Source organism: Elephantulus edwardii, unplaced genomic scaffold, assembly GCF_000299155.1.
Source record: "Elephantulus edwardii isolate Elephantulus edwardi_28Jun2011 unplaced genomic scaffold, EleEdw1.0 scaffold00086, whole genome shotgun sequence".
Classification (NCBI taxonomy): Eukaryota; Metazoa; Chordata; class Mammalia; order Macroscelidea; family Macroscelididae; genus Elephantulus; species Elephantulus edwardii.
Window position 1 is genome coordinate 5896275 of NW_006399836.1, and position 14872 is coordinate 5911146.

The 14872-nt window shown below is 40.0% G+C and overlaps 1 protein-coding gene across 1 annotated transcript in view; it reads left to right on the forward strand.

The window, feature by feature from the left end:
• Positions 1 to 14872, forward strand: part of ENTHD1 (ENTH domain containing 1) — a 272373-nt gene that overhangs the window by 233204 nt on the left and 24297 nt on the right. Inside the window, 1 exon segment of the mRNA XM_006890102.1 lies at positions 6748 to 7137. Coding sequence (XP_006890164.1) covers positions 6748 to 7137 — 390 coding nt within the window.

Genomic DNA, 14872 nt, shown 5'->3' on the forward strand with positions numbered 1-14872 from the left:
TTAGGAGGTCACATTCATCTATTTTATCCTCTCTGGGTTTAAGGTGTTTCAGAATGCTTGGGAGACTGTTCATGTTGTGGATTAGGGCTTCTAGGGTTTTTCTCAGCTTTTCTCTAATGATGTTTATAGTCCTTGGTTTTAGTCCTAAATCCTTGATCCACTTTGAGTTGGGTTTTGTGTATGGTATGAGATGTGGGTCTTGTTAGAGTTTTCTGCAGATGGTTTTCGAATTTTTCCAACACCATTTGTTAAAAAGGCTGTTGATTCCCCCACTTAACCGATTTCATCTCCTTGTCAAAATCAGTTGACCATAGGTAGATGGGCTGATTTCTGGGTTCTCAATTCTATTCCATTGATCTATGTATCTATCGTTATACCATACCGCACTGTCTTGACCATCACGACAGGGTAGTAGGATTTGAAATCAGGGAGTGAGATGCCTCCTACCTTGTTTCTCTTTTTAAGGAGTGCTTTGATTATTCAGGGTCTCTTTCCATTCCAAAAGAAATTGAAGATTTCCTTTTCCATCTCACTGAAGAATGGAATTGGTATTTATATTCTGGTTGCATTGAACATGTAGATTGCCTTTGGTAGGGTTGTCATTTCCACAATATTAGGTTTTCCTACCCATGTTGTTGTTGTTGTTACCCTGCTCTGTACTGTGCCAATCATATGTCTCTGACACATCTACCTCCATTACCCAAGTCACTGAATCAATCCATCTCATCGCAGGTCTTCCTTTTCTGCACTGTCCCCCCACCCTTCCGAGCATGACATCCTTCTCCAAGGACTTGGTGCCACCTCACAGCATGTCCAGAGTATATCAGACAAAGCTTCAGAAACCTTGCCTCCAAGGAGCAGCTTGGTTTAACCTTCTCCAGGATGAACCTATTTGTTCTCTTAGCAGTTCATGGTATATTCAGTGCTCTTCTGCAACACCACAGCTCAAAAGCATCAATTCTTCTATCATCCCTAATCATTGTCCAGCTTTCTGATGCATAGCAAGTGATTGCAAAACCATGGCCTTTACCAGTCACGCCTTAGTCTCTAGACTGACATCAATGCTCTTCAATACTTTGAAAAGTTCTCTAACAGCAGGCTTTCCCAATTCAGTTTGTCTTTTGATGTCCTGGCTGCTGATGCCAAGAGTGTTGACTACGGAACCAAGCAAACTAAAGCTGTGAACAATCTCAATCTCTTCACTATCTGTCATGATGCTGCCAATCAGCCCAGTGTTGAGAATCTTTGTTTTCTTGATATTGAGCTTCAATCCATATTGAAGGCTCCATTCTTTGACCTTCCTATCTATGAGTAAGGGATATTCTTCCATTTCTACAGGTCTCTTTTTGTTTCTTGTAGTAATGTGGGGTTTTTTTTTTCTTTTCTTTGAATAAATCTATTGTGTTTCTAGTTAGATTTACTCCCAAACATTTAATCTTGTGATTAGCTATTGTGATGGGTATTGTTTTCCTTAGCTCCAACTCTATATTCTATTTGTCACCGTAGGGAAATCCAATAGCTTTTTGTCTCTTGATCTTGTATCCTGCTACTTTGCTGAATTAATTGGTCAACTATGTCCAGTAGTTTTCTTGCTGAATCTTTAGGGTTTTCTAAGTATCATCTGCATATAATTTTACCTCCTCTTTGCCAATTTGGATACCTCTTATTTCCTTCTCTTGTCTTACTTCTACCGCTAAGATTTCTAATAAAATATTGAATAGAAGAGGTGATAGTGGGCATCCTTGCCTAGTTCCTCTTCTCAAGGGGAATGCCTTTCATTTCTCTCCACTGAGAACAATGTTGGCTCTTGGATTTGCAAATATACTTTTTACTATGTTGAGGAAATTCCCTTCTATTCCTATTATGTTGAGTGTATTATTCAGGAAAGGGTATTATATTTTGTCAAAGGTATTTTCTGCATCAGTTTACAGGATCATGTGGTTCTTGTTCTTTGCTTTGTTAATGTCATGAATTACATGGATTGTTTTTCTTATGTTGAACCATCCTTGCATACCTGTTATGAATTTGACTTGGACATGGTCAATTATATTTTTGATGTATTGTTAGATTCTGTTGGCCAGGATTTTATTCAGGATTTTTGCATCTATGTTCATGAGATATATTGGCCTATAATTTTCTATTTTGGTGGTGTCCTTTCCTGGCTTTGGTATCAAGGATATGTTTGCTTCATAGAATGAGTCTGGGAGAATTCCACCTTTTTCTGTTTTCTGAAATAGTTTTTGTAGAATTGGTGACAGTTCTTCTCTGAAAGTTTGATAAAATTCACTTGTAAAACCATCTCTCCTCTTCCAAGTTCAACATAAGAAAAACAGTGATCCTGTCAATTGATGCAGAATTGACAGGATCATGTGGTTCTTGTTCTTTGCTTTGATAATGTGATAAATTGCACTGATTGTTTTTCTTATGTTGAACCATCCCTGCATACCTGTTATGAATCCTACTTGGTCATGGTGATTTTTTTTAATGTATTGTTAGATTCTATTGACCAGGATTTTATTCAGGATATTTTTTTATCCAGAAAGTATTAAATGATCCAGAATATATTAAAAGAAGATGGAAAGAGTATCAGAGTCATTGTACCAAAAGAAATTGGCAAACACAGTAGAATTTCCTGAAACAACATATAGGCATGAGCTTGTGGTGATGAAGGAGGAAGTTCAAGCTGCTTTGAAAGAATTGGCAAAAAATAAGACCCCAGGAATTGATGGTATACCAACTTACATATTTCAGCTAACAGATGCTGCCCTAGTTGTGCTCACCAAGTGTGTCAAGAAATCTGGAGAACAACCACTTGGCCAACTGACTGAAGAGATCTATATTTGTTCCCATTTCAAAGAAAGGTAGTCTGACAGAGTGGTAATTATCTATCACATACAAGCAAGATTCTGCTGAAGATTATCCAAAAATGACTGGAACAACTCATCAACAGTGAACTAACAGAAGTGCAGGCTGAGTTTAGAAGGGGTCGTGGTACTAGATATATTGTAGCTAATGGGAGTACCAGAGGAATGTCTGTTTAATTGATTATGTAAAGACTTTGTGGTTCACAACAAACTGTGGCTGATTCTGAGAAGAATGGGAATCCCGGAACACTTGATCATGCTAATGCAAAACCTATACTTTGGCCAAGAGGCAGTCGTCAGAACAGAGCAAGGACACACTGCATGGCTCAGAATTGGGAAGGGTGTACTCCAGGGATGTGTCCTATGTCCATATCTCTTCAATCTCTTTGCAGAACAGATTATCTGGGAGGCTGGGCTCTATGAGGAGAAATGTGGCATCAGGATTGGATGTTAAACAGATGACAAAACCCTGATTGCTGGAATTGAAGAGGATCTGAAGCTCTTGCTACAGAAGGTCAAGAACTGCAATATGGATTGAAGCTCAATATCAAGAAAACAAAGATTCACAAAACTGAGCCGATTGGCAAGCATCATGATAGATGGTGAAGAGATTGAGATTGTTCACAGCTTTAGTTTGCTTGGCTCCACAATCAACACTCTTGGCACCAGCAGCCAGGAAATTAAAAGACATATTGCGATGAGAAAGTCTGCTGTTAGGAACCTCTCCAAAGTTCTGAAAAGCTATGATGTCAGTCTGGAGACTAAGTTGCGCTTCATCCAGGCCATGGTCTTTGCAATCACTTGCTATGCATCAGAAAGCTGGACAATGACTAGGGATGATAGAAGAATTGATGTTTTTGAGCTGTGGTGTTGGAGAAGAGTACTGAATATTCCATGGACTGCTAAGAGAGCAAACAGGTTTATCCTGGAGGGGTTTAAACCAGGCTGCTCCTTGGAGGCAAGGATTCTGAAGCTTTGTCTGACATACATTGGACATGTTGCATGAAGAGACCAGTCCTTGGGGAGGGACATCATGCTTGAGAGTGAGGAGTGACAGCGCAGAAGAGGAAGACCCTCGATGAGATGGATTGATTTAGTGATTTGGGTAATGGGGGTAGGTGCATCAGAGACAATACAATTGTTAGAGGATAGAGAGGATTTAGGACTGTTGATTTAGGGCTGTGAGTCAGACGCAACTCGACAGCACACAACAACAACAAAATCCATCTGGTCCAGAGGTTTTTTTGGCTGGAAGTTGTTTTATTACCTTTTCAATTTCTTTTTTTTTGTAATGGTTCTGTTCAGGTGTTCAGTTTTGGTTTGTATCATTTTAGGTAGGTTGTGATTTTCTAAGTATTTGTCCATTTCCTCTAGGTTTTCGTGTTTCTTTGACTTCCTCATTTCTTAGGGGTATTCTAGCACTGATTTCTTCGTTCTTCTGGCACTTCATGGCATAGTCACAATTCTTTGTTTGCCAATAGCATCTTTCAAAGACATTAACTCTTCCTCAGTCTTCCTTATATAGCTTTTGTACGTATGTGAAGCTGTTGGAGACATCATGGCTTGAGCTGGGTGCACCTTAGTCTTCAGAGTTATACAGTAACTCAGCAGTGAATTCTTTCCCTTTAACAATTTTCTGTTACCTGTAAGCATTGTAAGTATCTCAGCTGTGTTCAATTTAGAAAAGCAAAGGCATTATCCTTTTATCTCCATCTTTCATCCAGTGAGCATATACTGAGTCTTTCCCATGAGAACAACGCTGTTCCACTCGGCACTCAGCTGCTAGGAGAAGGCTACTATTAGTAGGGGACCAGACTTGTAATAAGCGAGATAACATTTAAACAGTGTAGAACATTATAAAATAGGCTGGAGTGAGGAGAGAAGGTCAAGAAGAGCTTTGTGGGAAAAAGTAATATTTGAATTGAGTTTTAAAGGTTGAGAAATTTTGAGATTGAGAGGGTTGGGAAAATAATATTCCTGAAGAGAACAATTTCAGTTTCTTCAGTGGCCTAATTAATTCTGTGGTATGCCAGCAGCTTTTTGGCCCAAGCTAGTGTCCAACTGGGAGCTCTGGTGGCTTAGTGGCAAGGAGTTGTATTACCAACACAAAGGTATATGGTTGGAATCCAGCAGCTGCTCCCCGGGAGCATGGGCAGTCTCTCCCTGTGCAATTAACTGCCTCTGAAAATCCACTCAATGGTGCACAACAACAGTTGTCAAACTTGTAATCAAAAGGGGAATGAAGATTCTTATTGTCAGTGAAAATTTGTTTTTCTTTCAACCAGTCCAGCAAACTAATGGACTACATGGACGTTAACCTCTAGTATTCTGAGAGCAGAGGGACTGGATGGTGCGTGGCTACCAGTGCTGACTAACTGCTCTAAAAGACATCAGAGTCCTGGACAGAGCAGGAGAAAAGAGTGGGACAGAACTGAAAACCACAAAAATGACCAGGCTCATGTTGAATGAGCCTGTTTAGAGACTGGTGAAAACCACCAAGACTGGCCTTAGGTAACCCCTCAAGCAGGGGCGTAATCTCACAGCTCCACTTTCAACTGCACACTAGCTATGTTTGTAAGATGAGCAATAACATCAGAAAGGTGCTCACTCCTTAGAACAATACAAGATCAAAAGGGACGTATTTTCCAAGGGAGAAAACTGGGCAGACAGGAAGCCTTAAGACAGAAGGGTGAGTGGAAACGATATCATAGAGACGGAGGTGGAAGAGTGCTGTGACCATGTGGGAATGGTAGTTAATGCTGTGGAAGGTGCTCTATAAACTCTCGCTCAAAGCTTGGTAAACCAAAAAAAAAAAAAAAGGAAATTTGCTTTTCTTTATTAACTCAGTCTGAAAATTATGACAGTAACATGTACATTACTAGTTACACTATGAAATGCATTCTGTTATGGAAACATTTGACATTGAATTATACAATTCCCCTCTCTTCTTCCCTTTGGGGAGCTTCAAGGAATAGAATCTCCCTTTTCTCTCTATTGTTTAGTTATGCATTTAACTTCATGCTTTTACCTCTTCACAGTATTTTTCCCTGTCTTTCCATATCCAGATTCATGGAGCACAAGCCCTTGCATGGAAAGTTTATAACAACACGTATTTAGAAATTTGAACCAGGCCCTCCATCCAATAGATATTCCTAGATGAGGCCCACATTAAATTCACATTCCCTTCAGTTCCTTCCAGGTGTAATAACTCTCCTTTGCTTTGTGATTTCCACTCACTGTGTTAGGGAGGTTGGCGATATTAATGAATAAAATGGAGAAAGATCCCTGACCTGATGGAACTTAACATTTTAGTAACTGTCAGAACAGCTCTGAAAGATTAGTCTTTTTCTCTAATGTAGACAAAGGATTTATTAACTTAATGCTGCTGCCTAAAGTGTGATTTTCTTTAATGAGCCTTATAACCACCCTGGGGACAAGACACGATTTCTTCCTTCAGAGGAGAAAGGCTCCTCTGTAGCTGGGGTTCTAATAGGACAGACCAGTATGATGTGGGCTATTGTCTAGTAATCTCATGAAAGATGGAAGTTTGGTGATAACTAACAATACAGTGAGTTAAGAGACAAATGAGTGAGTGAAAGGAGAAATATTTAAGGACAAGTAGTCATTTGAAGCATTTTTCCCCCCCGCTTGTACTTCTAAAAAGAAGCCAGTCACCAAATGGCTAATGGATCAATTATAGGTTGGACAGACTTTAAATAGGTGAAATAGAAACATAGTAAGAAAGTAGAAATGATTCGCTAGAAAAGACTCCTGAAATGAAATTTTTAGTAAAGAATCTATTTCTTAAAATTGCAGTGGATTTGAAATGGGGCTCTTTCCGTTTTATTTTTTATTATTATAGTTCTTCCTTGTTATTTTACAGATGTTTTATTCACTCTCTCGGGAAAAAGTCCATCTCTACAAACACATTTGGACAAGCAATTAGACAGGACTGTTACAAACACTGTCACAGAAAACCCCTTGCAGGAACATCTAGAAAAGCAGTCAGCTGCACAGAGTTTTGAATTGCTAGCAACTGTATCATCATTTCAGTCATCAAGTCAAGAAGAGTTTATCAGCCCCAATTTAAAGGTGTCAAAGACAGAGTCTGCCTTTTATAATCAGGCCTCTGCGGAGACACCCTTTGTCTCTCCCTCATTCAAAACACATGGCCCCATAAAGGAAGTGGTGCGCTTTAAGGACCCTTGGAAGCCAGCGCCATCCAGCATGCTCCAGACGGATGGTGAAGAACTGCAGCCCTTAATCACGAGGGGTGAGTGTAACTGGGAAAACAGAACTGTTAGTCAAACAGCCCTTTGGAGCATTCCTCTTTTTCTTTTCTCTGTTTCCTTTCTCCTTTTTAGGGCACTCCTTTCACTTTTCTGCCAGGTCATACTGAAACGTACATGCCAAAGAGGTGGTCCTCAGTTGGGCAAATTCCATTATTTTATTTCATCTAAAGAGTAATAGATAATTCTTCATCATGGGTTAAAAGTGCTTGCTTGAATGTGTTACCACAAGTTCTGAGCAATTGAGGTGTAAATCAATTCCGAGGAAACAGCTTTAAATAAAAGCTTTCCATTTGGTAGTTTTTAAGAGACTGTATGAACAAGTTTTTGTGTATATGTATGTATATACTCTGTGTGTGTGTGTGTGTGTGTACACCATCAGATTGGATCTGACTGGTACAGGAGGAGATTACCCTTCCTTCTCCAGGAGAGCATCTGGTGGATTTGAGCTGCCTACCTCCGGGATTGCAGTCCAGCTTCTTGCCACTAGACCACCAGAGCTCTCTAAGTATATACCTTTTTTTTTAAAAAAAAAAAAGCCTTGTGTGTTGATTACAAAAATAGTAGAATTTATTTTTCTCCTCTTATAAAGCATTAAGAAAGTTCCAATATTTTATAGACAGCAACAGATAACAAAGGAAATAGTTGAAATTTCAGGTTGAATTTCTTTTTTAAACTTAATTGTTGTTTGTTGTCATTAGGTGCCATAGAGTCAAGTACAACTCATAGTGACCCTATGAACAGATCTAAATCTTGATTAGTAAAAGAATAATTTGGTTTTTAACAATATTTTTTTCCAAAAACTTAGTTTTACTGGTACTTAATGTAGCTGTAGGGGTCTAGTGGTAAGAAGCTGTGCTGCAGTCCCAAAGGCCTGCAGTTTGAATCCCCCAGCAGCTCTGTGGGAGAAAAATGGGCAGTCTCCCCGCCCCAAGTGATTAACAGCCTCTGAAAATCTGCTGGAGGGTCAGCTATGGGTCGGTTCCAATTTAATGTTACACAGCAGTAGCAATATGTATAAGTAATTTTTGCCTAGTCATGTAAATAGAAAGCTTTTACTAGCACATTTTAAAACTATCTGCAATTTAACAAGGAAGTGCCTTATAAATGCAAACAATGGAAGCTCCCATGTCAGAATTAAAGAATCGAGTGAGAATAATGACAATAAAAACTTTCCTGACTGCCTCCTTCCAGAATATTTTGGTACAGAACAGACTAAAAGTGAAATAGATTCGGCAGTCTATTTATGACCAAATTAACTTTTCTGTCACAAAAAAATACATGTATGGAAACCAGTACTCTTTTAAGATTGCTGCAAAAGACCTCTTTAAAGAAAAGCAAAGATGTCACCTTGATAACAAGGCATACTTGACCCAAAGCATGGTATTTTTAGTTGTGAAAGTTGAACAAGGAAGAAGGCTCACCAAGAAGGATTGATGCATTGGACTTGCAGCGTTTGTCAAGATTATTGACTGTAGCAGTGGACTTACAGAAGAGCGTAAATCTATCGTGAGAGGAAGAATGCTCGTTAGACGCTGAGGTGGTGGACTCAGTCCTGCGTACTATGGACGTGTATCAGGAGGGACCATACATTGGAGAACAACACCCCGCTTGGGAAAGCAGAGGCTCAACACAAAAGAGGGAGAGCTGTCCCCACAGTGGCTGTGACACTGGGCTCAGCCTGAGCAGTGCTTGTGAGGACCGGGCAGGATCGGGGGCGATGATTAAGGATGACAGAAAAAAATCACAATTGATGCCTTTGAGTAGTGATGTTAGAGAAGTGCATAGACTGCCGAAAGAACAAAACAGCTAATGTTTTGGGGAAAGTGCAGCCAGAACGCACCCTGGAGGCAAAGATAGCGAAGCTTTGTCTCTCATACTTAGGACATGTTGCTGCTCGAGGCTATTCCTTAGAAAGGGACATTATGCATGGAAAGGTGGAGGATTAGCAAGGGTTAGAGAGGCCGACCCCCTGAGATTGATTGGACACTGTGACTGCAGCAATGGGCACGAGTATGTCGGAGTGTGATGATGGCACCGGATAGGATGGGTTCAGATCTGTTGTTCATTGGCTCGTTATGACTCATACTTGACTCAACACCATTATACCAAACAACAGGCGACATGTGTTCGGGATGAGGTGCCAGAAATCTAAGTGGAAAGCAGTTTTTCCGAGATCGGTAAAATCTTACAGTTCTAGAAGATAGAGACTGGAGTTTAGACTCAAACTCATCGTGACCTTCCTTTGGGTTTCCGAGGTTGTAAATTGTAGCTGTTAGAGATGCTCACCTCTCTCCTGAGGAGCTGCTGGTGCATTCAAGCCACTGCAGGTGGGGAGCCTCTCAGCAGCATAACTTGCTACGGACTATGCCACCAGTTGTTATCTACCTTCAAGTCAGAACCAACTCAGCTGACCCTCAAGTGGGTTTGCAGAGGAAGTAAATAGCACAGGAGGAAATTGTCCATCTTTCTCCTGCAGAGCAGTTGGTGAATTTGAACTGTAAGCCTGTGTGTTGGTAGCACAGCTCCTTGCCATTAAGCCACCAGAGCTCCCCTCACTTAGGGGAGTTCTCTGGTAAATACTCCAGGATTACAACTAAGACTTCTGACAGGCTTATCTATCACAACAAGATTCTAGAAGTAAGGATATATCAGAAATAAAACTTCTTCCCAGATACTGGAAGCCAGCTTCTGCTAAAGCAAATAGATTAGCTTGTATTTTCTTTGCCAAGTAAAGGAGAATCAAATCCTTTACAGTTTGTCATACATATTTGTTTTCATTCAACCAAAAATTATTAGGAAAATCAGGAAAAAAGTGGCCATAAATATAAATCAATAGAACAAGCAACAGAAACAGACTCATCAATGACCCAGTTACTGAATTTATGTGATGGCTACCTGAAAATAATCATGATTAACATGATCAAAGAAAGCAGGAAAAGATGGAGAATTTATCATGTTTATTTTTTCTGACAAATAACATGATAATTTTAATCAAATGAAAATTCTAAAGCTGAAAAAGTTTCATGTTCTGAGATGCCAAAAAACAAAATGCAGTGCTGGTAGAACAACGGGGAGGTTACAAGTCAAATCCTCAAAGTGGTGAAGATACAGAAGAGGGGAACTCCCAGATCTGAACTGCCTGAGTTCTCGGCTGCAGCTGAGCTATGTGGGGAAAGACTCCAGTGAGTCTGGCAAAACAGAAAAGAATGAAAACGAAAATCCTGCGTGAATCCAAAAGACCTTAGAAGACACTTCAGCTGCTGCTCATTGTACGGGCAATAGTTCAAAGAGACCACGCAAATTAACTTCCTGGGAGAGCAAAAACCAGCACTCTTCAGAGGCGTGTAACTGAATCCGGAGGACTCTACAATGCATAATCCAGATAACTCCATTTCTCTTGAGTTGGTTTCAATCCATAGTGACTCTCCTTCACGTTTGCAAGGTTATAAATCTTGGCAAGAAGAGCCTGTGCCATCTTTCCCGCATGGCACAGTTGTAGAACCACCCGAGCCTTTTGATTAACAGATCATCTTATGTAATGTGCTGTGTCTCCAGAGCTTCATGTCATACAAAAGCAGCATCAAGTAAAGCTATTAGAAAGACAAGAGTAATAATGGATACAATGAATAAAGAAAACAAACAGAATTGGTGCTTTTGAACAATGCGTGCTGGTGAAGAATATTGGATATACCATTGTCTGCCAGAAGCATGGACAAACCTGTGTTGAAAGCACAGTCAGAATGCTCCTTGGAAGTGAGGATGAGGAAAGACTTTATATCTCATATTTTGGATGTGTTTTCAGGCGGAAACAGACAAGAAAGACTGGGCTGTTGATCTACCTTCAAAAAAATCAGCTAATTAAAACCCTAAGGATCATAGGGTTTCACTCAAGAACCATATATCCATATGGGAATCAAATGATCCTTGGCCTACAATTCAAAGTATATACCCCAATTAAAAATTGACCAGAGATCTAAATGTAAAAGCTGAAAAGATAAATCTTCTACAGGAAGCGTAACAGGAATATTTTCATGACAGGAAGGTAAGCAAAGATTTCTTAGATATAGAAAAATTATGAAACTGTAATTATAAAATTACAAAACTGTAACAATTTATATAAGCTAAATTTCAGCATCGAGAAAACAGACATCCTCACCACAGAACCAACAGTCAACTTTATGGTAGATGGAGAAAGAATTGAAGCTGTCAGTGATTTCATCTTGCTTGGATCAACACCCTTAGTACCAGAAGTTAGGAAATCAAGAGATGTATTGTATTGTATTGTATTGTGCTGTATTGAACAAGTCTGCTCGTAGGGAGCACTCTAAATTATTGAAGAGCATTGATGTCAGTTTGAGGACTAACATGTGCTTGATTTAGGCATGGTCTTTTCAGTTACTTGCTATGTACCTAAGAGCTGGACAGTGAATAATAAGGATGACAGAATTGATGCCTTTGAGTTGTGGTGTTGGAGAAAGGTGCTGAATATCTCACAGATTTTAGAAAAGGTGCAACCAGAGTGCTTCTTAGATGCAAGGATGGTGAAGCTTCTTCACTCATCGAGTCACCTGTGACCCATAGCAACCCTTTGTACAACAAATCTGAACTCTGCTCTATTCTTGAGCCAATTTCATTCTCTCTGACACACCTACCCCCATTACCTCAGTTACTGAATCAATCCATCTCATCCAGGATCTTCCTCTCTTGTGCTGTCCCTCCACCCTTCCAGACATGATGTCCCTCTCCAAACACTCGTCCCTCCTTGCAACATGCCCAAAGTATGTGAGACAGAGCTTCAAAATTCTTGCCTTCAAGAAGCATGTTGCTAGGAGAAATTATTTCTTGGAAAGAGACATCATGTTTGGAAAGGTGGAGGGTCAATGAAGGAGAGGGAGACTCCCAACAAGATGATTAACATGGTAACTTCAGCAGTGGCCTCTAGTGCATCAGAGATAATGAGGATGGCATGGATTAGGGCAGGGTGAAGGGCAGATGTTCACTGGGTCACTATGAGTTGTACTTGATTTGACAGCACCTAATAACAACAACAGACTCCTCAAAAGACATTAAGAAAGTGAATAGGCAAAGTCACAGACTAGGAAAACATATTCATAATGCACATATCTGATAAAAAGTTTTTATCCAAAATATATAAAGAGCACAGCAGTATGTAAAATGGCACACTATTTTAAAAAAAAGATTGAGTAGACTACTTGGACATTTTGTGAAGGAAGATGTGCAAATGAATGATATGTGCAAGAAAAGTTGTCAGTGTTGGTAATACAGATTAAAACCACAAAGGATCACCATCTCATACTCACTGGAATTTCTAAAATTAATATTGACGACATGATATATTAATGAGGATAAAGGGGCAGCTAGAACTCCCATATATTGCTGGTAGAAATACAGTGGTGCAACTATTTAGAAAAATAGTGAATAGATCTGTTTTTAAAATAATATTAAAAATTCAACTTTTCTGTGGCCCAGAAATTCCACTTCTAGATGTTTACTAAAGAAAACACGTTTATCAAATTTCTTGTACAAGGATTTTTTAATGGGTGACTGGGGTAATCGGGATGGGTGTGTCAGAGGCGGTGCGGTTGGCGCAGGATAGAGCAGGGTTTAGAGCTGTTGTGCATAGGGTCGCTATGAGTCAGAAACGACTCGACGGCACATAACAGCAACACTTTTATCCTTAAATAACAAAAATCCAGAAACAACTCAAATGTCCACCAAGAGGCAAATGAACAAACTGTGATATGTTCCTAAATGCGTATGACTTAGTAATGAAAAGGAGGGACTAATACATACAGAAATGTGAATGACTCAAAAGTCATGCTAAGTGTGAGAATAACTGCGTGGAGAAACACAGTACGCATTGTAAACATTCCCTCAAATCACAATAAAAAAACAACATGCTGAGTGAAATCAGAAAAACTCTGTCGACATGAACTTCTAGAACAAGTAAAACTAACTCTTGGGGGAAAAATACGGGTGGAAGTTCCCTGGGGGCAGGGGAATGGCAAGAGGGGGCCATAATGGAAAGTACCAACGTGCTTTCTTTTTCATGTTTAAGGGGTTTGGTAGTTACAGGAGTACGTGCATTTTTTTTTCCAAAACTAGTATTGAACTAATAACACTTAAGATCTGTGATTTTTTTCCAGCATGTAAATTAAATTACAGTTTGAATAATTCAAGAAAACAAAAATAAAAACAAAAACATACATGCATAACCTTCAGCCCTGTCTAAAATATTCAAACTCATTGCTGTTAAGTTGGAAGCGACTCATAGTGACCCTCCAGCAGGTTTCTGAGATAGTAAATCATATGAGAGGAGAGTGCCCACTTTTCTCCCACGGAGCCCAGTGGGTTAGACCCACCACAGAGACTAGCAGCTCAGCCCCTATGGACCAGACCACCAGAGTTCCCTCCTGTCTCTGAGAGAACGAAGACTATAATATGATGTGCACATTCTGGTACTGGAGCAATCAGCCACCTGCGGGGATTAAGCACTAGAAATGCAACTTGCCTGAAATACGTGCCAAAGAATGAAATAGACATCAGATTTGACCACTTCTTAAGAGAAAAAGCACCTGACTGTCAGTTCAACCTATGGCAACCATCCAATTTCCAAGGTTGTAAACCTTAATGAAAACAGGCCACCTAATTTTTTTTTCCACAGGAAGTGGCCAGTGGCTTTGAACCATTGCCTCTTAGCTAGCAACCCAACTCATAACCTACAAGAATTCCTTAAGGGGTGATATCACACACTACTATGTGACAGTTTTCTTGGGTTTGATATATGGTTAAGATTTTCCCTCTACCCATACGACTCCATGATCCATGTTTTTAGAATGAATCGACTAGGGAGAGGGAAGCCTTTTCAGCCTCTGACCTCGCATTGCACTCTAAATCCACTGCTGCTGAGTCGATGCCAATGCATGGTGACCCCACCTCTGCTCCCCAAGACTGTAAATCTCACAGGTACAGGTCAACTCCCCTTCCTCCCACAGAGGGGGCAGCAGATCCAAACTGGCAACACACAGTCCCACACGTAATGCACTGTGCCACTTCTTTTTTCTTGAGAAAGAAGAATAATGTACAATTTCAATAGTGTAGGTTTGGGGGTTTTGGGTTTTTTAAGTATTCTAACACTCCTCATTTTAGATAATGTTCTTGTTGTATACCATAGAGTTGAAGCAACCCACAACTGACCCTCAGTGGGTTTTCAGAGGCAGTTAATACACAGAAGATTACCCATTCTGCTCCTGTGGAGCTGCTGGTGGATTTGAACCACGTGCCTAGGAGATCGCAGCACAGCTTCTTGCCACTAGGCCATATTGGGTTAAAAGATTTTCATATTGTCACTTGAGCTTCTTTTTAAAGTTTTGTTTTCATTTTTATTTTATATTGGTGTGCATACAAAATTTCTATACATTGTGTTTCATACTGTCCTTCATTTACGTTGTGTTTCATACAATCTGTATTCATTGTGTTTTATAAAATTCATCACTATTGAACTGTGTCCACCATTACCTCGTGCTTTTAGATCCTCGCTGGATCTTTCTCACGTCCTTTACCCTCTCTCTCCATCCACCGAATTGTGCAAACTCGTAATTTAGGAGAACTGCCAGAAGTCCAGGCTGGGTTTCGAGGGGGTCATGGTGCTAGGGATATTATAGCTGATGTTAGATGGATCTTAGCTGAAAGCAG